The following is a 22861-nucleotide window of genomic DNA, read 5'->3' as shown; positions in this document are numbered from 1 at the left end:
TCCCGGGACACACGCCTCGGGCATAGAAAACACACGCAGGCGTCTCAGCCGACAGCGGCGACAGCACGCCTGCCTCAGGCCTCTCCTCCGGGGCGATCTGTCCTCGCTGCTTACCAGCTACGAGGGAGCTCGCTGCTCTCCGCTGCACGCAGATATCCCGCCACTGCACGCAGATGCAGGGAACTCTCTGCTCCCTGGAGCCAGCTCTCGGTTCAATGCCACCCAGCTGCAGGGAAACCTATGCTCTCAGCTCCCAGATGCAGGGAGGTCTCAGCTCCCTGCTTTCAGCTCTCGGTTCAATGCCACCCATCTGCAGGGAAAACTACCCTCTCAGCTTCCAGATGCAGGGAGGTCTCAGCTCCCTGCTTCCAGCTCTCGGTTCAATGCCACAGAGCTGCAGGGAAACCTATCCTCTCAGCTCCCAGATGCAGGGAGGTCTCTGTTCCCTGCTTCCAGCTCTCGGTTCAATGCCACTAATGGAAACCTATCCTCTCAGCTCCCAGATGCAGGGAGGTCTCAGCTCCCTGCTTCCAGCTCTCGGTTCAATGCCACAGAGCTGCGGGGAAACCTTTCCTCTCAGCTCCCAGATGCAGGGAGGTCTCTGCTCCCTGCTTCCAGCTCTCGGTTCAATGCCACAGAGCTGCAGGGAAACCTATCCTCTCAGCTCCCAGATGCAGGGAGGTCTCCGTTCCCTGCTTCCAGCTCTCGGTTCAATGCCACTAATGGAAACCTATCCTCTCAGCTCCCAGATGCAGGGAGGTCTCAGCTCCCTGCAGCCAGCTCTCGGTTCAATGCCACAGAGCTGCAGGGAAACCTATCCTCTCACCTCCCAGATGCAGGGAGGTCTCAGCTCCCAGCAGCCAGCTCTCGGTTCAATGCCACCTAGCTGCAGGGAAACCTATCCTCTCACCTCCCAGATGCAGGGAGGTCTCTGCTCCCTGCTTCCAGATCTCGGTTTAATGCCACAGAGCTGCAGGGAAACCTATCCTCTCAGCTCCCAGACGCAGGGAGGTCTCAGCTCCCTGCAGCCAGCTCTCGGTTCAATGCCACCCAGCTGCAGGGAAACCTATCCTCTCACCTCCCAGATGCAGGGAGGTCTCTGCTCCCTGCTTCCAGATCTCGGTTCAATGCCACAGAGCTGCAGGGAAACCTATCCTCTCAGCTCCCAGATGCAGGGAGGTCTCTGTTCCCTGCAGCCAGCTCTCGGTTCAATGCCACTCATGGAAACCTATCCTCTCAGCTCCCAGATGCAGGGAGGTCTCTGCTCCCTGCAGCCAGCTCTCGGTTCAATGCCACCCAGGGAAACCTATCCTCTCAGCTCCCAGATGCAGGGAGGTCTCAGCTCCCTGCAGCCAGCTCTCGGTTCAATGCCACCCAGGGAAACCTATCCTCTCAGCTCCCAGATGCAGGGAGGTCTCTGCTCCATGCAGCCAGCTCTCGGTTCAATGCCACCCAGGGAAACCTATCCTCTCACCTCCCAGATGCAGGGAGGTCTCTGCTCCCTGCTTCCAGCTCTCGGTTCAATGCCACAGAGCTGCAGGGAAGTCTCAGCTCCCTGCTTCCAGCTCTCGGTTCAATGCCACCCAGCTGCAGGGAAACCTATGCTCTCAGCTCCCAGATGCAGGGAGGTCTCTGCTCCCTGCTTCCAGCTCTCGGTTCAATGCCACCCAGGGAAACCTATCCTCTCAGCTCCCAGATGCAGGGAGGTCTCAGCTCCCTGCAGCCAGCTCTCGGTTCAATGCCACCCAGCTGCAGGGAAACCTATCCTCTCAGCTCCAAGATGCAGGGAGGTCTCGCTCGCCTTTCCAGATTGACCACAGCTGCAGGGACATCTCTTTTCACAGCTGCATGGAGATTCTGTTGGCCGTGCCCTGTTGAAGAAATCCCGCTTTTCGCGGATCCCCAGCTGCAGGTAGGACGTGCACGCGGCTCCCCAGCTGCATGGAGAGATCTCTTCTCACTGCTCTCAGCAGGAGGCAAGTCTTTGTACACTGGTCCCGGCTGCAGGAATTTCTGTGTTTATTGATTCTCAGCTGCAGGAGATGCCAGCAGCAGTCTGAACCCTGCACCTAGATACCCTGCATCACCTGCAGAGGAAGCACGACTCTGGCCCTCTGATGCATGGCATTCCGCACACGCCGATTCGTGCACCCTGCAGCCGTAGATCCCGAAGATAGAAACACTGCCCCTGCTCCCAGGATCGCCCCCCTACACCAGATGGAGGCTGGCGCCCGCACCCTCCACACTATGCCGGGCAGTGGCGTATCGTAAAATGATGTGCCCCCCCCTCCTACAGAGTGCGGAGAGGGGCCTCTGTCGCGCATATCATATCGCACAGATATGCATCGGCCTTGGGTGGAATACCCCCGCCCCAGAAGGAGGCGGACCCCGGAAGGGTTGGGGGACACTAAGGCCTGGTTAAGGCCCCTGCTGCGGGGTGCTCTGCTACTCGCGCCTCAGATGCAGGTAGGTCTACATGCTCGTCTCATTAAATGCACTGCATGGAGATCTTTGCCCCCGCCCCCCTTCCCCTCCCCCCTCCGGCGGTGCATCGGGCCCCTCTCTCACGAGCCCACCTGCAGGCACCTCAAATCTGCTATTGCCTCCTCCCATGCAACTTGTTAGCGCCCAGCCCTACAGACTCCTACGTTGTAAAAGTTGATTTATCAGCATACAACCATATCAAATATTCTGCACCATGAATGGGGCAAGACCCGGGTTCGCAGACACAAGATCTACTGGGATCTGCGGCGACAGATCCCACAACACCATTTGGGATACCATGAGGTAACTTCGTGTGCCGGGGAGAGTGGGGGTGGGGTCGCCCCTAGTTCTCCTGCACGCTAACTTTGCCCGGCCCGCTCTCTCAGCCCAGCTTTACTCCCCCCTGCGCCGGATTGTCTTCCCCCGCACAGCCCGCGTGCGAGGGGCGCAGCAGCCCCCGCCCGCCCTGCCCTGGCGCCCCCTCCCCTCCCGCCTGCTCTGCCGGCTGTGGCCGGGTTCAAGGTCCGCGAGGGGCTGCGCTCCTTACCTATGTGTATGATGGAGTCCGCCCGCACCGACGCGCACCGAAACATCCAGGGGAGAAGGCAGAGCATCAACACTTCCATTTCCAGCCCTGCAGACTGCACATCAGCTCGGATTTGTCGGCGGTGTCGGGTTGGGAATAAAAAATTATAAAAACGAAAAACGGGGTTTATTCCCCCCAAAAAGAGAGATTAACAATCCGAGGAAAACAGCCAGGCAAAAAAAAAGACAGAAAGCAATCCGCTTTGGCGTGCGTGGAGATATAAATATATATCGTGGTTCCATCAGACAGCGACGGCTTAGACTTCCAGCGCCCTCCAACACTATGTGTGTCTGAGACCCAACAAACAGCAAACTGCGGAGGCCCCCCTCCTCCCCGAACCACGTGATTGCAGAGCCTCTCCACTCAATATAGTCCTGCTGGAAGCAGGGGGAGATGGAGAGATGCGCGCAGAGGGGGAGACGGTGAGCCCGGGCGGAGAGGAGCCGAGCCGAGCACAGACCCCAGCTCTGCCGGCGCCGGGGCTGCAGGAGAGGGCCCGGCGGGGGCGGAGGGCGCCTCTATCTCCCGGCCTCAGCCGGGACCTCAGGGAGGGGTCGGGGAGCCGGGGAGGGCGCAGTGCGGGCTGAGGTCCCCTCCAGCCAGTGCCAGGGCTGTCGGAGAGGGAGCCGGTGGTGCTAGCTGAGAACACATCTCCCATCCAAGCAGAGCCGGGTCTGCGGGAGAGGGCTCGGGGTGCAGGCTGAGGGTACCGGTCTCTCCTCCCAACTAGAGCCGGGGCTGCAGGAGAGGGCTCGGGGTGCAGGCTGAGGGTACCGGTCTCACCTCCACCGGTCTCTCCTCCAACTAGAGCCGGCGCTGCAGGAGAGGGCTCGGGGTGTGAGGGTACCGGTCTCTCCTCCAACTAGAACCGGGGCTGCGGGAGAGGGCCCGGCGGGGGCTGTGGGTACCGGTCTCTCCCCCAACTTGAGCCTGGGCTGCAGGAGAGGGCTCGGGGTGCAGGCTGAGGGTATCCGTCTCTCCCCCAACTTGAGCCTGGGCTGCAGGAGAGGGCCCGGCGGGGGCTGAGGGCGCCTATCCCTGCCTGCCAGCACTGGGACCTCAGGGCGGAGGGTTCAGTGCAGGCTGAGGTCCCCTCCAGCCAGTGCCAGGGCTGCGGGAGAGGGAGCTGGTGGTGCTAGCTGAGAACACATCTCCCATCCGTGCAGAGCTGGGTCTGCAGGAGAGGGCTCGGGGTGCAAACTGGAGGCACCCTCTCCATTTTGTCTATCGGAGCCGGGGCTGCAAAAGAGGGCTCAGTGCATGTTGAGGGCACAGCTTCCCTCAAGCAGAGCCGGGTTCCGGCTGCCTATTGAGAGCTCGGGTGCAGACTGAGGGCAACGCTACCCTCCTCCTGTCTATGCGAGCCTTGGCTCGTGATACCAGCCCAGGTGAGGAGGTGAGGGCTCGGCGCACCCCAGAGGGCTCAGAGTGCAGACCGAGGAGGCGCCCCCTGGTTTTGCCCTTCTTCATTTTTCTCCCTGACGTCTCTACTTGATTTCTTCTGTCAGGTCTATTCTATATCCCCACGTCTCTCTCTTTATTCTCCCTTTTCTCTCCACTCCTCCCTCTTTCTTATTTTATATTTCACTCCTTCCTCCCTAAAATGTTTGGTCTCTCCTTTCTATTGGCTCTTGCTTTATGTGTGCCTGCTCTCTCCCTTATTCTTCTCTTTTGTCTGTCTTCCACTTTCTCCTAAACCCATTCCATTCTCTTTTTACTCCTTCCCATTTCTGTTTTCCTTTCTTTCTGGAATGCAAGCCCCCTGCCACTTCTCGCCCGCCTTCTGTGCATTTTCTGAATAGACGGCATACAGTCAGAGCTGCACGCAGACCTGCATTTTCACACACCCAGGCGCACACACGGTTCCACATCGCTCCCCGCTCCTTTTTCTTCTGTCCAGAACTGGCTTTATCTTGTCTGCTCTCTACCCCGTATGTCTCTTCTCTTCCATTTTTTTCTAAATATTTTGGTACTGTTCTTTTGTCCCTGTGGTCAGAAAGGATGACGTTGAAGGACCATAGGTTATCCAAACGTGGAACCTCTCCCCCTATCTTTCTGCTTGTTTCGCTCATACATGTCCTTTCCCTCGCTTTTCGTTTCTCTCTTTCCTTTCCCTCCCTCTCCCTGAGCCTTTCTCCTTTCTTCTCTTTTCCTGTAATCCTTCCGCGCCTTTCTTTTCCCCATGCACTCTCTCCTTTCTGTCCTCTCACTTTTCCGTTTTCTTTTTATGACCTCTCGTTGTGTCCCTTTAACCGGACATTCTCCGTTTATTCCTCTCACTACCCCTTCTCTTTATGGATCTCACTCTCACCCGCACTCTCGCATACACAATCACAAACTACGTTCGCTCTCTCTGGCAGTCTTTTTCTGTTGCATTCAGACTTACTCCTGCACGCACTGCGATCTTCTGATCAGCCACAGATCAATACGTTTTAAGGCATAGGCAAGGTGAGCAATTGCCCACAGACCACCTTTTAAGAGCCCCAAACCTCCCTCCCCCCCCCCGAAAGTTATCTTTTTTTAATCTCCCCTTTGTCTGTTTCACTATCTCACCCTCTCCACTATCCTTTGCATCTTAAGAATGTTGGTGTTCCTGAGTCAAGACGTACATCAACTGTTTTTGAGACGGAATTTAATATTTTTAGGCATTGTGCGGAGTTTATTTAGAACAAAATGTATGGTGAAATTCACGGTTGCTCTGAAGAGGGGCCCCAACTTTATTTAGCCTAGGGCCCCATAACCTGTTACAATGACACTGCCAGAGGTGGCCCCCCAGGATCCTGGAATACCTCTGCAGGGGGCTCCCACCCCTGTGCCAGAGACTCTGCAGTGTAAGGAGGCGAGTTATAGCCGAGACAGACATTATAATCTATAAAAAAATTACTCACGTTGTAATAGCGCTGCCCTTGCCTCTCTCAACTATAACAAGCTTTGCAGCTAGTGAATGAACGGCCCAAAACAATGTATGGAAAGATAAAATCCGGGTCAGTGCTGTTGGAATTCAAACCGGCACCAGACAGGTTACTGTTAGATTTCTTCAGTGTACTCGAACCCACTGAGCTACATCTCTGGGTATCAAATATGCCGGAGGAGAAGGCACGTGACCGCCCGGGATTACGTAATGCCAAAATACAAGATTTCACATTTTTCTTTCCTTGGAGAGATTCGTCGAGGGGTGCTGAAAGTAAAGCACAGATCCCAAGCGAAGAAAATTAGACTTAAAAAGTGATGTTAAAACTAAGAGTTTGAAAGTAAAGATTACCTTGAGGGTGTGTAGGGCGCCCCCTTGAGGAAGTGGCGCTTGTACACTTCTGCGTAAGTGTGCGTGGCCATGAGTCCTTGCCTTTTTTGAGTGCGTGTGGGCTAGTATTCACGAGCGCTACGGGGAAACTTTAATTAATCACTAAGTACTTTAGAATCAACCTTTATTGAAACAGGGCGGGAGCGCATAGGAAACATATTATTCACACTCTCCAGGTGGTCATGCTTCCTTGCGGATGCCCACGTAGTCCTAGGGAAAGCGTGCTGGCAAAAAAGTCTACCAAATAACTTTATCTATAATTTCAGTAAGAGCACCTTTGTTCTATTTTCAATGAACACTCATAAAAGTGGGCATGATAACAGTTGGCAAACAGGGAAAAAAAGAGGTCTAACTCTCGGGAAAAAAAAGAGGTCTAAATCTCGGGAAAAAAAGTGGTCTAAATCTCAGTCACCAGTGGTTACAGAAACAGATTAATAAAACATGTTATCGTTCCACTATCAAAGGACATCTTTTTTTTCTCATCCAGGGCTGGGCCAGGCCAGACTCACATGGCTGATTCGTGGAACTGGAACAAGTGCGCCAGTGAGTGTCCGCACCAGCTCCCACACGTGAGGCGAATGCGAGTGATTATGTGGCTGCGTCTCAGCGGAAGCACCAAAGAGGCGCCGAGTTCTGGAGAAGACAATTAAGCGGAAGCTGCCAGCGGGGTGACTCGAAAACTGCAGCGTCGCCGGGATCATTAAGTGCCTGTGGGCGGACCTCTGCTGGGGGCCGCATCGACCCTGTCGATGAGCGGTATGGATCGCGTATTGGTACAGAGTGCGTACTGCAGAGGCGGCTGGGGGCCTGTGCTTTGGACACCTGGGCTGTGCTCCCATTCACGAACAGGCTGAGACGCACTTTACTTGCATCAAAAGATAATGACGAGTTTTGTTTTCTGTACATTGCTCAAACCCTCCCGTGCTTGAGCCTGGCGATAACAGATGTTATAATCACCCTCTCTAGGTATGCTAATTAGCGCCACTCGTTTGTTTTGAGTTGTTTCTAATTCATTTTCTTGTTTCCCGCGTAGTTCTGTGCCATAATCATGAATGAATGGCTGAATGGGGGCACTTGTTAGCCGGGGGATATGGGCAGGCGTGCCTCATTCACTCGTCAGGCACAAGATACCACTCAGAAGGAGTACCTATGTCCGAGCAACAAAGGAGTATAATTGTTATGCAAATGTAAATGCTGCATCTCTATCACAGAGGAAAATTATTCAGGCACAAGAGTTGAGAATATAAGACTTACCCACAGCAAGAAAAGCATTCCTCTTCGATAATTGAAAACCCCTGTAAACTACCTTATTTGTGTGGGAGGGTGTGCACACGCAGGCTCAGACCGACCTTCTCCCTATACCCAGTACAAAGGCCCAAATGTACTAAGCCACTTTGTGGTTGCAAACCTTCTGAACCACAAAATTAGATGGTTTGTGATCACAAAATGGAGGTGGCAACTCATTCTCAAAAGTGAAGGGGTCGCTTGGTACACTTCGATTCGGAGTGATTGCGACCACCTACAAGGATAGTGCATCTCTCAGGGAAGCCAGGAAGGGTTTCGCAGCGGTCGAAGCGCCTTGGGACCCTACGGGTAAGTAGTGCGCTATATAAATGCCAATACATTTACATTTACATTTGCACATCTGATACAAAATTTTGAATATAAGAAAAGAACTGCAATGGCAAAAGTGTTACTTTGGAGGCCTGCACTAGCCCTAATGAATACCAGTGGTACGGAATACCACTCATGCCTCTTATTTCTACCCTTAACTTATTGTCTATGTACTCCACTCTTGAAGGTTCTTTTTCATCCCTGCTTCTCCTTTTGTCACCTTTTTCCTCTCCTCTTTCTTTCTCACTTCTTCCTTTTTGCCCTCTCTCTTTTGATCTGGGTTAAAGTTTGATGATGAAAAATAAGTCATGGTCCTAAAAAATGAGTGCCTGCGCCCATGACTTGAAACCATTGGCACTAATAAAGCCCTTCCTGATATAGCATTGTTACCAAAAAGCATCCAACGGGTGAGAGCTACTTGCTACTGGACAAGTAGCCAACTGGATGAATACATTGTGCCATAAACTGGACGGAGCTAAAACTGAACTCATGATCCTTGAGAACAATCCCTTTTCAACTAGGGCTCTGGGTTGGCTGATTTGTCTCGGTCACCCTCCGACCCCCAAACCAGCTATCGAAAGTTTGAGAGTGTGGCTGGAAAACATTCTGTCTAGGGAGACCCGGACCACTAAACTTTCTGCCATTAGCTTTGGAATCCAGCGTACGCTGTGCAAGATTTTGCCTTTTCTCCCTAAGCGCTCGCTGAGACTGGTAGTCCAGGCTTTGATTCTCTCCTGACTGGACAATGGAAATTTGCTCTACCTGGATGCTCCTAAAGAAGTTACTCAAAAACGACATCGGGAAAACTGATGATGCATGCACGCTGTTAGGGAACCATAGGATTGAATCAGCCTGGCAGGGTTTGACAGAACTCCACTGGCTACTTGTTGCCCAAATAATTGAATTCAAATCCTTGTGCATGGTTGACAGAGCCCTCCATGCACCTGGCCACCCTATTTCCTGCCGACTTGTTATCCCATACTCCCCCACCAGGCTTCTTAGTTCCACCAACTCATACATGCCACTGTCCCTACTATCAGAAGAGCTAGAAGTAGAGGATTTTTTTTGCTTTAATGCAGCCAAGTTCTGGAATGCCTTCACTTGGCCATCTGATTCACAAACAGTGCGCTGTGTTTTTGAAAATCCTTTAAGACCTTGCTTTTTAGGAATGTGTTTTCTAGGTACTTCAAGGTTCATCGCTCAGTCCCACACTCATCAGCATCTACACGTCCCCCCTCGCCACCATCGTCAGACAGCATGGACTCAGCATATTATCCTACACTGATGACACCCAGCTCATCCTCTCCCTCACAAATGACCCAGAAGCCACCAGACTCAGCTTCCAGGAAGGAATGAAAGACGTCATATCTTGGATGGGCAACAGCTGTCTGAAGCTCAACTCGGAGAAGACAGAAGTCCTCATCCTCGACTCACCCCTTCAGCTGGGTATAACACCTGGTGGCCCACTGCCCTCGGCAACCCCCACCTCCCCACGGACCATGCCTGGATCCTTGGCATCATACTCGACTCCTCCCTCACCATGACCCACCAGATCAACACCATTGCCTCCACCTGCTTCAACACCCTCTGCGTCCTTCGCAAGATCTTCAAATGTATTCCCCCCCGAATCCAGAAAGACCGTCACCCATGCACTCATAACAAGCAGACTGGACTACGGAAATGCCCTCTACACTGAAACAAACAAATCCCTGCTACGCAAACTCCAGACCATCCAAAACACCTCAGCCAGCATCTTCCTCAGCATCCCACAACATGAGCACATCACCCAACACCTACAAGACCTCCATTTGCTCCCTGTTGAGAAAAGAGTAACCTTCAAGCTACTCACCCACGCCTACAAATCTCTCCACAACACCGGACCCAAATACCTCAACAAAAGAGTCTCCTGCCACATACCCAAAAGAAACCTCCGCTCCGCCGACCTCATGCTGGCAGAAACCCCGCACTTCTTTTGGAAGGAAAAGGTCAGGTTATTAACATTAATGTCTTTTGAGTAAACTAGACGCTATTTAAATCAATAATTCTACCAGATATTCATTGTTCAAATTATTTATTTATATTTCATCTTTTGGTTTTTATCTTTTTTTATCACTCTTTTTTCTGTTCTTTCATTTATACAAATATTAATGTTTTTTAGTTATTTTTAAACACATTTTTTTACATATAATACATTTTGAATACTGTACAATAGAAAATATTTAAAACATTCAACAATACGCAGAGATTATTCCTTTCAACGCGTTTCGGCCGTTCGCCTTCCTCAGGAATTCTGCATATTTCTTTTCTTAATCAATAGAAGCTATGATAGTAAAAAGACAGTATTTTAGTCTTACACTCAGATAACTGCAGAGTAATTGTTTACAACGTCTAGACATCTTACTTCCTTATTTTTTAACCTGGATTTTTTCCATCTTACTTATTTACTAGTTTTCCCTACTACCAATAGTTGGCTCTACACAGTTCGGCGTACTTGTATCTGTACTGTTCTATACATTTATTTACAAAATTTATACATCTATGTACATATTGTAAAACATTTCCCATGTCTCCGTTAAAGTTTCTCTGTACATTTTTACATTTAGATCTAAAAAAAAATCTGATTTACTTGCAGATTGTAGCTCATTTTCAATAGGTTGCTTTATTTAGGGACAGGGGTCAGGAACAAGTGGATTTGATAAGGAGTAGACATACTCGACTAATAATTGCCTTTGTGAGTCTTCCCTTCTAACTCATAGGTTTGTATGACTTGATCCATAAGGGATCCTGTATTCGAATCAAATTGGGATGTATCTTATCTCATACCTTAGTTTATCAGACTTTATAGCATATAAACTGGATTTGTAGCGTCTGCTGCATGTGTAGTTTACTGCTAGGTTGTTTTCTGTAAGTAAGGGATACACATACATTGTATCGCTATGAATAACATTCTTGATTGCATATGTACTGATGTAGAGAGGATTTAGCGCAAGGTCTTGACCTGAATATTTTCGTAGCTGCACAATCTATATTTGGACGTGATTCCTGTTCAGTTGCGTTAGGAATGAAGTTCTATATAGGTATGGATAGGTTCAGGATAACGTTTCTGGAAGGAATGTATATGCCTGTGTTACTTAGACTGGTATTATTAATTTTTTCCTTGTACTTAAAGTTAGGTCTTTAAATAATCTACCTGTATGTGCTTTGCAGCTCCAAGAAAGGTTCTTCTTAAACCCCTTAATGGTGTCACTTCATTATTAATTTTGCTTCTTGTCACCTCGTGTTTAACCTCTGCGATATCTTCTCACTACAATAATAAAAGTGATGGCGTATAAACTATGTTATTTAATTTCACTGACTCGGAAAGATAACTAAGGTCCTAGGTGTTGATCTATTTTTAATACATACCTTTAGTTTGTTATAAATATTTCTTTAAATGTGTTCTTCCTATAGATGCAGTAGTTAGGCTTCTGCTCTGTTTGTATGTCGGCGCCAAGGCTTGGGGATGTAAACCCGTGTTTTATCTCTTTGGAGTATTCTGGCTAAAGTGACAAATGGGATAACATTAGTTGCTGGCGTTTTTAAACTAATTAAGATACTTCGTTTTTTTCTTTTTTTGTGTCCAAACTCCCTACTCCTATGTACATACCTCAAGTGTTTTGGTCAGGGCATTCCGTCGTGCTTCTCCTGCTGATGCGCTCGATAATCACAGCGTATCGGATTCTATTCTATTTAAAGAGCCCATTGTTTGGCGCCAATCCGATCCTTGTTGGTGAAATTCGCGAGGTCTCGCGAGATTTCGGGCGGGTGGTTGCTAGCCCTGAGCCTGAGTGTAAGCGAGTCCGCCATCTTATGGTGGTGTATTTACTTTAAGTTTGGAACCAGAGTGGGTGGAAGAGCCTTCTCCTATGTCGTGGCTAAGGCTTGGAACGAGCTCCCGGTCAAAATAAGATGCTCCCCTACTCTGCAAGCCTTCAGGAATAGCCTCAAGACCTGGCTCTTCGGCTGACTCAGCTGCACCGCCCCTAGCGCCCTGAGACCCTCACGAGGGAGTAGCGCACTTCACAATTCCCTGATTGATTGATTGATTGATAGATAGGTGATTAATCTGTTCTCTGTTGAATGGCTCGCTTTCTCTGTTAGGGCTGGGATGCCTATGGGTCGCCATGAACTCTAAAAATCCTATAGTATAGCATGATGCCACTTGCTACTTATAACTTCTAAACTCTATTATCTAGCCATCGGAAAGAGGACTATAAAAGATAATTCTCACATTTTTGTATGACACCATTCAAAAAATAAAAGCAATTGTTGGAGAAAGTAATTCCATCACTACACAGCACCGCTAAGCAAATTGCGACTTTCTGGCTCTATGAACTGTGGTTTCACAAGTAAAGCAAGATTTTTTGTGTTTTTTTATGAAGGTCAGGCTATTGCCACCACACTACTCTATTTTAAGGGGAACTGTATTTCCATTTCCTCACTTTCATTTAACAAATAGGTGCATTCTGGGAGCTGTAGTCTTGATTTATTCTAGCAGACAAACGCACCATCCAAAATGGTTGGTAAAACAAAATACCAGAAAAATGGTGCTCCTGTGACCTGGTTCGATTTGATCACCCTAGATCAGGAGGTTTCCCTCAGCAGATGTCTGAGGGTGTTCACTGCATATCCATTGTACCTGACCCATGGAATGCTGCCTGCCTTCTTAGCTATAGCATTTTTAGGTGTGCTACATAACAACATAGAATTAGGCAGATGAAAACAACGTATCCATATATTATTCCCTTCTGACTTGCTACATAATCACTGCCCTACTCGGTCTTCAGATTTGCATTTATGTATCATTGTGACTCCTCCAAATCTTTTTCAAAGTACCTTTCTGTTTTTGTTTCCGCTTCTACCACTTGAGATTTTCCCAACCATTTACTACCTATAATCGGAAAAATGTAATTAACTAATGCAAATTCCAAATCATGGCTCCACAATATAATATACATGGGTATATTTGAATCTCCGGCACAGGGAGTAGCCAATGGTATCTATCTATCTATCTATCTATCTATCTATCTATCTATCTATCTATCTATCTATCTATCTATCTATCTATCTATCTATCTATCTATCTATCTATCTATCTATCTATCTATCTATCTATCTATCTATCTATCTATCTATCTATGATCAATAGGACCCGGACCCCCCAGCATGTCCCCGCCCCTGCCATCAACTCTGAAGCCCACATGCACATCAAAGACAGAGATTTGTGTGGGTTTAAAACGGCCATGTTTAATCATCATACCACATAAACATGACAAGGGAAATAAAGCACGTACACAAATGCAAATTGGAGTCTGTGCCCATCTGTGTTTTACAAGTGGATGAATGTTGGGATCGATTGTGGAATATATATATATATATATACATATATATATATATATATATATATATATATATTACCTACTGGCAGTCGCCACTAGGTAATTATAGTTAGGACCTAGTTTCCATAGGAAAATCACAACATTCTATTCCCAAGAACTTTGGCGCAGATTGACGAATCTTCGTGAAATTTTCAAAACTCGTGGGGCGCTCCGGTTGGCTCCTATCTTGAAAGTTTCGGGGTGATTCAGCAAGCCGGGGCCGAGAAAAAAGGGGGGTCCCAAAACGTGTTTTCTCCATGTTATTTTGCATAGGAAACTTTAGACACGGCTACAGCCCGAACTGGTAAACGGAATTACACCAAATTTGGCAAAGAGGTCGCCCTTGGCTCAGAAAGAACTCTTTTTGTTAAATGGTGTAAATCCGTTCAGTAATTGCTGAGAAAAAAATAATCAATATATAGAGGCGCGCAGGATCCGCGCACCCTGCAGATCAGGATCTGCGCACCCTGATGATCACAAGCTGCATTCTAATTGGCTGTCAACACTCCAAAGCAGGAACTGTTGGCAGCCATCTTGTGCCTCGGTAGAACCGAGGCACAAGAAAACAGTAAAATAAAGGCAAAAAACATAAAAAGGGGGGCAGGGTTGAAACACCCTGACCCCCTAGGCCTGCTTAGGGGGTCCCACAAGGACCCCAGGGCCAAAAAAAGAATAAGCTGGCACCGAGAAAAAAGGGGGGTCCCAAAACGTGTTTTCTCCATGTTATTTTGCTTAGGAAACTTTAGACACAGCTACAGCCCGAACTGCTGGACGGAATTACACCAAATTTGGCAAAAAGGGCGCCCTTGGTTAAGAAAGAACTCTTTTTGTTAAATGGTGTAAATCCGTTCTGTAGTTGCGGAGAAAACGAAAATAAAAAAAAGATATTGATATATAGAGGCGGGCATTATCCGCGCACCATGCAGATCAGGACCCGCGCACCCTTCCAATCACAAGCTGCATTCTAATTGGCTGTCAACACTCCAAAGCAGGAACTGTTGGCAGCCATCTTGTGCCTCAGTAGAACCGAGGCACAAAAAAACAGTAAAATAAAGGCGCAAAACAAAAAAAGGGGGCAGAGTTGAAACACCCTGACCCCCTAGGCCTGCTTAGGGGGTCCCACAAGGACCCCAGGGCCAAAAAAAGATTAAAAAAGAAACGCTGAGATGCACGCTGGGTGCGTAGATCCAGCTGCAAAAAGTTTAAAAAATGAAGTGCGGGCTCCTGCACTTCATTTAAATAAAGCCTCCAGTTGGGCCAGGTCCAGGGGGCAAAAAAATGTGTGGGGGGGCCCAATCCCCCCCCACACTGCCCCGGGGACCACCACCCCTGGGGCTTTGTACAAAGGTATGCAGGAGCACAAAGCCCCCCGCAGCCCCAGGGACCACCACCCCCGGGGCTTTGATTTTGTACGTGGGGGGCATCCAAGCCCCCCTCAATCCCCAGGGACCACCAACCCTGGGGCTTTTCAAATGTTGTCCTGGAGCCTTCAATGTCCCTGGGGACTGCCACCCCCAGGTCCGGCTCCTGCAGTGTCTCGGGGTGCCCAGCCAAAGAGACACTGCTGTTTGCTACGGTAGGGAGGGAGCACGTCTCACGTCCTACCAAAGCAAACTCTGGTTCAGATTTTGGAAGCGAGAGCAGGGAAACCTGCTCTCTCTTCCAAAATCCAAACCAAAATGTTTTTCCACATGGGGAGCTGCATGTCAGCAGCTCCCCATGTGGAAAAGCAATGCCGCCTCTCGCAGGGTGCAGGGAGCCGGCGGGACCATGGGGGCATTGGGACTCCCCCCATGGTCCCCATCATTGTTTATAGGCCCCGGGGGATGAGGCACCCAGGGCGAATAGAAATTAGTGGTAGGAGCCAGATTTTTTTACAAAAGAAATTGGAGTCGTGACTCCAGTGCAACGCTCAGCGCGGCCCCCTGGTGTAAACGCGCTGGATGCGTGACTCCCAGAGCGGACCCCTGGTGTGAATGCGCTGGGTGCCCTGCTCCTAGCCGCGCTTGGTGCGTGACTCCAAGAAAAAAAACGTAAGATTTTTAAAGTATAAATCTAGGGTATATGTTTGGATCTTGGGTGGCTCTAAAAAGAACCTGTGTGTTTAGTGGGAGATTTTGGTATATACATGTAAGTGCCTATGCAGAGTCTAAAGTTGTTGAGAAAGGCTCTGTTTCCCTCATCTGTGAAATGTACCTCATCTCCCCTGTAGATGCCATCCATATTAAAACACAGATTGTTGTTGTATATGGACCCCATATTATAATCTCTGAGATAAGCAGAAGCAGCTTTATTGACATGTTTCCTAGCTCTCTCAATCTGTGGACAAAATTGATTGGACCAGTACCATTTCTGTCTTTGGCATATGTTAGAGTAGACAAAGGCAGTTTGCATCCTGGCCCATAGGAATGCATTGGAAATTATTCCTTAATTGCGAATTCGCAAAATGCGAATTCGCAATTAAGGAAGATTAAGGAATCGCTAATTAAAAGCGAATTTCTTCATACATACCATTTTGCGATTCCTAAATAGTGATTCCTTAAAAATCGCTATTTAGGAATTGCAAAACAGAACTATGATACATATGGCCCACAATCTTCTGAATACCCAGTTAGTACTCATGCAGTGTAGGAATTGTCCAGTCTGTCCCATGCACTTCTTTAATCACTTATCTACTACTATCTACTTATCCTATTACTCTACCAATACATAAGCACATATAAATCAAGTGTTCACTCTGTTTGCAGGACTTTCATCATTCCAGTTACTTGTGGTATTCTTATAAAATGACCCAGGCACCAACACAAGTACAGATACAATATTCTGTGCAGAATCCCTACAAATCTCTAAGCAGATACATACTATTGATCCACTCCATTAAATACTGGAGTAGTACTCATGTAGTGTAGGATACCTTCTGTGAGTCTCATGCAATTCGTCAATCACCCATCCAGCACTATCTTCTTATTGTATCAGTCTGCCAATACATAAGCACCTACTGGGCAGATTTACAAGCACCCTGCGCCATCAGTATGTCACTTTTTGTAACATAGTGATGGCGCCAGGCACTTCTTCATATTTACAAGGAGAGGAAAAGCCACCCTGCATGTTTTTTCCTCTCCTTGTAAATACGACCCCTTCATACACACAACTTTTCATTGAAGGGGCGCTCCAGATGTGATGCTGTGGGTGTTTCCACACAACACCCATAGAACAAGACACATCTCCAGATATATGAGCAATCGTAAATCTGGAGATGTGTGTGAATGTTGCACCATCCTAGAGTTGGTGTAGCAAGACGCAACGAGGAGAATTGTTTTAATTTCTCCACATTTTTCCTCTTTCAATGCCTGCTGCATTCCACAGCGTGCATTGAAAGAGGAAAATGCCTTTACTGATTGTTTTTATGCAGGAAGGTGTCCCTTCCTGCACAAAAACAATCTCCCCATGACACAGACATCCTTGCACTATGGTGCAAGGGTACCTGTGTCACTGCATGGCGGTAGTTTGTGCAGCAGTGTAAAGGGAAGCACAGAGTTGCAACATATTTTTTTTTTTTAAAGTAATTTTTATTGTAGACATACAGCGCTCAGACCAGGATACATATAGTCATATTATTTCTGTGACTTATTATCATCAATCATTCTTCGTCATGATATACACAGCCTCTGGGCCCACAACCCGGAGGTCGGGCGGCAGCAAATGGTCGATCCGAGCTTTGTCTGGTTGCAATGTTTAGGATCATTTGTTTTCGCATTAAAGTGTGCATGCCTACTTTTCTGTCCTAACTTAACTGAACTATATAACCCCGCCTTTACCCCGTCCCTGAATAACGCCATTCCCCCCCTTCCCTCCCCCCTCCACCATCCGCTCATAGGGTCTCGTATTAGAATATCCTAGGGTGTGACTTGAAACCTGCCAATGTCTAAGTTTGTGCTGCGCTTGGTAATGCTCGAGTGCTATTCCCACCTGCGCTGAGGGTCTCCTCTTCTTCCGTAAGCATGGTATCCCTAAGGGCCTGTACTAACGCCTCCCAGGCTGTCGCCAACTCTAACGCTCTAGGGTCAGGGTTCCTACGCGCTAGCTGGTATCTGTGCGTGCTGTCGCGAGCTGCCCATTTGAGGAATTCATTATACCACCGCCTGTGCGTTGGGCCTGTTTTCGCCTTCCACTGTCTGTTTATCTCCCTTTTGGCTATCATCAATCCCATATCCACGAACTTACTAGAGGTTTTGTTTTTGGGCGTGTGAGGGAACCAATGCAGAAGGCAGGCCGTCGAAGTCAATGGCTCTTTCCGTCACCTCACTCAGGGTCTCTCCAATGGCCTGCCAGTACTCCCAAAGGGCCGGGCTAGACCATAGCATATGTTCCAGCTCCGCCCCGTCCGTTGTACATCGAGGGCACGCCGACTCAGCCACCCCAAAATATTTCTTAATTCTGCATGGGGTCATGTTGGCCCTGTGCAGCACGTAGTAATGGATGAGCTGGAATCTCGCATTCCTCGCACTATTACGGGCTCAGCGCACAAGCCGGGCCCAGGTCGTGTCAGGAATATCTTTTCCCAAATCAGTTTCCCATTTGGCCTTCAGCGCCGTGAGGGGCAACAGGTTTTCACGGAGCATTCTTGAGTACAGACATGTCACCGCCTTAACTGTCCCCGCCGCCATCATAGTATACTGGCAAACCATGGACGTCTCGGGCTCCGTTAGGCCACCGCCCCAATGTGCCTGCATCGCCCCGACCACCGCCGAGTGCAGGAGGAATCCTCCTTGTGGTAGGTCAAAATGTTCTAGAAGGTCCTGATATGGGAGGAGCGCCCCGTTCTCATAGAGGTCTCCCACAACCTGTACACCCGCTTCTTCCCATCTCTGCAGTTGTGACCAATCGCCCCCGTGGGGTAGCGCCGTCAGCATGCCCAGGGGAATTTCCGGGGCATACGGATGCCTTATTCCCGCCCGTCGTTGAGAGCGATTCCAGGAAAGCCGGAACGTCTGCTGCTCAAGTGTCAGGTCTCGGGTAGCGATCTTCTGCTGTAAGACTATATAAGCCAAGACGTGTCTTGGCGTGCCTCTAGTCTCCTCATCTTTCGGGCCTCGGTACACTGTCGCCACCTCTTGCGTGAATGTCTGTAGTTGGGCGGCCAGATAATAAAGCTCAAAGTCTGGTACCACTAACCCACCCTCATCCTTGGGGCGGGCGAGCGTTGCCAGTGCTACTCTGCACCTGCCCGCCCCCCACAGGAACGAAGTCAGCTGGGATTTGAGTTGGCGGAAAAAGGAGCTGGGGATCCAGACCGGGAGTGTCCGAAAGTAATATAACAATCGCGGTAGAGCCCAGTTGACCTTTAGGCCCGATATTACGCCAAATCGCCCTAGCAATCCGTCTGCTCCTTCCAGCGCTGTCACGTCATTTTCCAGAAATAACAACAAGTCGTCGGCATACAGTGGTATAAACTGCTGCCCATCTCTGCTACCTATGCCCTCGAAATATCTTCCCGTCCGGGCCTCGGCCGCTAATGGTTCAATCGCTAGTGCGAACAATAAGGGGGACAAGGAGCAGCCCTGACGGGTGCCCCTTTCCACCGGGTATTGCTGCGAGACCAGGGGCCCTATCCGCACCCTTGCCACTGCCGCCGAGTATAGGACCTGCGTCCACTTAATATACCCTTCTCCTAGTCCGAATTGATCCATAACCTTGTACAAATAGTCCCACTCTAGGCTATCGAAGGCCTTTTCGATGTCTACGGATAGGACAAGGAGCGCTTGAGACACAGCCTGTGAACTCTCTAGCAGACGTGTAAGCCTCCTGATGTTAATCGTCGTGTTCCGGGCGGGGATGAATCCATTCTGGTCTGCGCGTACTAAGCCGGGCATATGCTGTAGGACTCTAGCTGCTAGTATGGAGCTCAATATCTTATAGTCAACGGTTAGTATGGAGAGTGGCCTGTATGAGGCAGGGTTACCACTTTCCCTACCCGGCTTCAGGAGCTGTATCACTAACGCCTCCTGCATTGATTGAGGCAGGCGGCCCATTGCCTTGGCCTCCCTATATATGGTCTGGAGTCTCGGCGCTAGGATGTCTAAATATTTGCTGTAAAATTCAATGGGAAGCCCGTCTAACCCTGGCGTTTTGTTGCGGGCCATTTTTTTTACCGCTCCCCTGATCTCTCCCAGGGTGATGTCTCTCCCCAGATCTTTCACCTGTTCCTCGTCTAGCTGGGGCAATTGGAGGCCATCCAGAAAAACCTCGGTCTCATTCTCTCGGTCCCCCTGTTCGCTTTTGTACAGGGCCTCATAATATCTTTGGAAGCCATCCAGTATCTCCGTTTGGGAGTAACAGGTGCGGCCCACTTCATCTTCTATAGCTAGTATAGGGGAGCAGCGCTTCATGGGGTTCGCCAACCACGCTAACAGTGTGCCGGCCTTGTCCCCCTCTACGTGGGTTCTAAGCATGTACGCTCAGTGGTCAAAGGCACAAAGTCGTTCCACCTCCACCGCCACCACCTCTCTAGCCGAGTAAACCTCCTCTTGGAGATCGGGACGGCCAGGCCGCTTCTTCTCTGCTTCTCGCAACTTGGTGTCTGCCTTGCTGATATCTGCAACACCTTCCTCGCGCCCACGTATTTTGTTATACATTGGCCACTCACCACCACTTTAAATGCATTCCATTCTTTTGCCCTGGTGGCTGTCGTCCCCTCATTATCGGTGAAGTATTGGGTTATACCCTCCTCCAGTGCCGCGTGGAATACGGGGTCCTCAAGGGTCTCTGGTCTTAGTTTCCAGGTCGGCACTCGAGGCACCTCGGTCACCCAGGCCAAATTAATAATTAGTGGGTTGTGGTCCGAGATCGTACTCAAGAGGTACTCCGACCAAGTTACAGCTGGTAACACACCCTGCGAGCACAATATCGCGTCAAGCCGGACGTGTAGGTCATGCAGGCTGGAGAAGGGGGAATAATAGCGAGTCGTTGGGTGGTGCGCCCTCAATAAATCAGTCAGCCCCCATCCCTCCTGCCATTCCAATCTGCCCTTAGTGAGTCGGTGAACAGGGGAGTGCCTCAATGGTGGGTGGGACCTATCCAGCGTTGTGTCCGCTATGGAGTTGAAGTCCCCACCCATCAAGATTGGGCCCACCAGGAAGTGTGCCAACGTCCCCGACAACCCTGTTAGAAAGGCCAACTGGTCTGTATTCGGGGCGTATACGCTACACAGGACTATGTCCCTCCCTCTCAGCCTGCCTTCCACCACCACGTATCTCCCCTCTGGGTCCACTAGATGTCGTGTTGGTTGAAAAGGCGTCCCCGCCCTAATCCATATCAGTGCTCCCCTAGCATACGCTGAGTAGGAAGTGTAAAAGACCTGACCCCTCCATCTCCTCTGAAGTGCCTTCCCCTCCTGCTTCGTGAGATGGGTTTCTTGCAGCAGCGCAATGTGGACCCCCCTTCGAATTAAGTAGGCGTGTACCTTATGCCTTCATTGCATCGTGTGTAGCCCCCGTACATTCCAGGTCATGCACTTCAATACACCCATATTAGCCATTGTCCCGTAAGTCAAATCCCTGTCGCACATCAAATTTCAGCCCCTCCCGGATGGTGTCACCCGCCCCAACTCCTCTGAGTATTCCGAACTTTCCATCACCCAGATTTCCCTGGAACAACAATCGCCAAACGTGGAAAAAATCCCCAACAGAGTGCCCCCTCCTCCCCCCCAGAACAGGCCCCAATATTGGACTATCAGATCCCATCCAAACTAATGCAACTTCCCCAAACAGTGTTGCTACAACATGGCCGTAACCATGGGTGCCTTAAGGGCTAGTGAAGCGCGGCCAAGGCCAGGAGGTAGCCGCGCAAGCTCTCTCCCCGCACCCTCCCCTTTATTCCCCATGATCAGCAGCAGGGTTGAAAACCCAGTTCGCAATCCCCGGTCATCTCACTCTTTAGGTCGTGAAGTCCGCATCGGCAATCCTGCCCATTACCTGCCAGCTCCAATTCAATTGTTCAGGATCGTCTCCGATGACTGTGGCGTCACCAGAGGGCCCTTGGTACAGTGCATTCCCGATAAATCCGAGTCCGAGCCCGAGGCTGAGGCGTGTGTCTCAGTGTCCGTGTCCTGTTTGGATTGGGAGCCTCCGGATCTCGCCAACGTTTCCACAGCTTGAAGCGCGGCCTTCCGCTCCGCTTCCGTTTGCGATGCCGATGGTTTCTTTGTTCCATGTCGTCTCTTGCGCAATCGTTGCGATTTCCGTAGGCCCTTTGGCGCCCGTTCTCGTTCCCGTTCACTATCTTCTCGGGTCTTGGCTCTGTCAGTGCCCGCCTTATATGTGCCCCACCGCTCCCATGCGTCCGCTGCCGTGCCAAAGAAGTGTGTCTTCTTGTTGAGCACCACCCTGAGTTTCGGCGGGAGAAGCAAAGAGTATGGGATGCTTTCTGTCCGGAGCTCCTTTTAAAGCGATAGGAAGGAGGCCCGCAATCGCTGTGTCTCGAAGGTGAAGTCAGGGTACAAGGTTACTCTACTGTTCGCCATTTGAAACAGACCAGTGTCCCGGGCCCTCTGTAGTAGGAGGTCCCTGTCCTTATAGTGCAGCAATTTAGCGAGGATCGGTCTCGGGGGTAGGCCTGGTTTAGGCGGCCCGGATGGAACCCGGTGCGCACGTTCTAGAGTGAAGAAGGGCGACAGTCCCTCTGGTGCCACCACAGTCTTGAGCCAGGCATCAAGGAACTCCACCATGTCCTCCCCTTCCTCCTTTTCCGGCACTCCTACGATACAGACATTGCTTTGCCGACTCCTATTTTCAGCGTCCTACCCTCGGCTTTCAAGGACCTGGATCCGATCAAGGGCGTCCGTTAGTCTGCTTTCTAGAGTCTTATGTGCAGGAGCCAGGTCCTGTAGAGTGTCTTCAACCTCTTTGACCCTATCTTTGAGTTTGTCGTGGTCCGCTCGTAGGAGGCCCAGTCCCGAGACCACTTGTGCTATATCTTGCTGCAACGTATCTTGTGTGGCAGCTATGGCTTTCAGGATGCGGTTCTGCAGCTGCTGTAGCTCAGAGGGACCTAAAGGGTCACCTTCTGCCATATCTGATTCCACCGCTCCCTCGATCTTCCCCTTCGGCTTCACCATGTTTCTCAGCCACCTTTTTCAGGTGCGTCCACGGTCCCCGATCACGAATCAGATCTTCTGTCGGTCTCTGGTCCTTTTCACGGGCGTTGGATCCTAGGTATGGGACCTCCGCTTTCTCAGCTCCTCCCGTCTTCGGATCGTCTCTGGATTATCACCCAGCTCGCCGGTCCGCTTCGGGTCCGCGGTTCGCTATAGAGCTCCGTGGGTCACTCGGGCCAAGACCAGTGGAGCAGTCCCTCCTCTGGGCATCTCATCCTCATCAATTCGCACCACTCCTTGACTCTTCGCTGGTTGTAGGTCTGCACGTCATTGGCCTTCGTCCTTCTACGTGACTCAGTAGCTCG

The 22861-nt window shown here is 49.9% G+C and overlaps 1 protein-coding gene across 3 annotated transcripts in view; it reads right to left on the bottom strand.

The window, feature by feature from the left end:
- Positions 1 to 3337, bottom strand: part of GRID1 (glutamate ionotropic receptor delta type subunit 1) — a 2431615-nt gene extending 2428278 nt beyond the window's left edge. For all 3 annotated transcript variants that reach the window (XM_086920133.1, XM_086920134.1, XM_086920135.1), the window contains exon 1: positions 3032 to 3337. In XM_086920133.1, the coding sequence (XP_086776259.1) occupies positions 3032 to 3110 (79 nt within the window). In that variant the 5' untranslated portion in view covers positions 3111 to 3337. The remainder of the gene's footprint in view (positions 1 to 3031) is intronic.
- Positions 3338 to 22861: the final 19524 nt, after the last annotated feature.

The sequence above is a fragment of the Lissotriton vulgaris genome, chromosome 5 (genome assembly GCF_964263255.1).
Source record: "Lissotriton vulgaris chromosome 5, aLisVul1.2, whole genome shotgun sequence".
Lineage (NCBI taxonomy): Eukaryota > Metazoa > Chordata > Amphibia > Caudata > Salamandridae > Lissotriton > Lissotriton vulgaris.
This window is presented reverse-complemented; position numbering and strand designations above follow the sequence as displayed.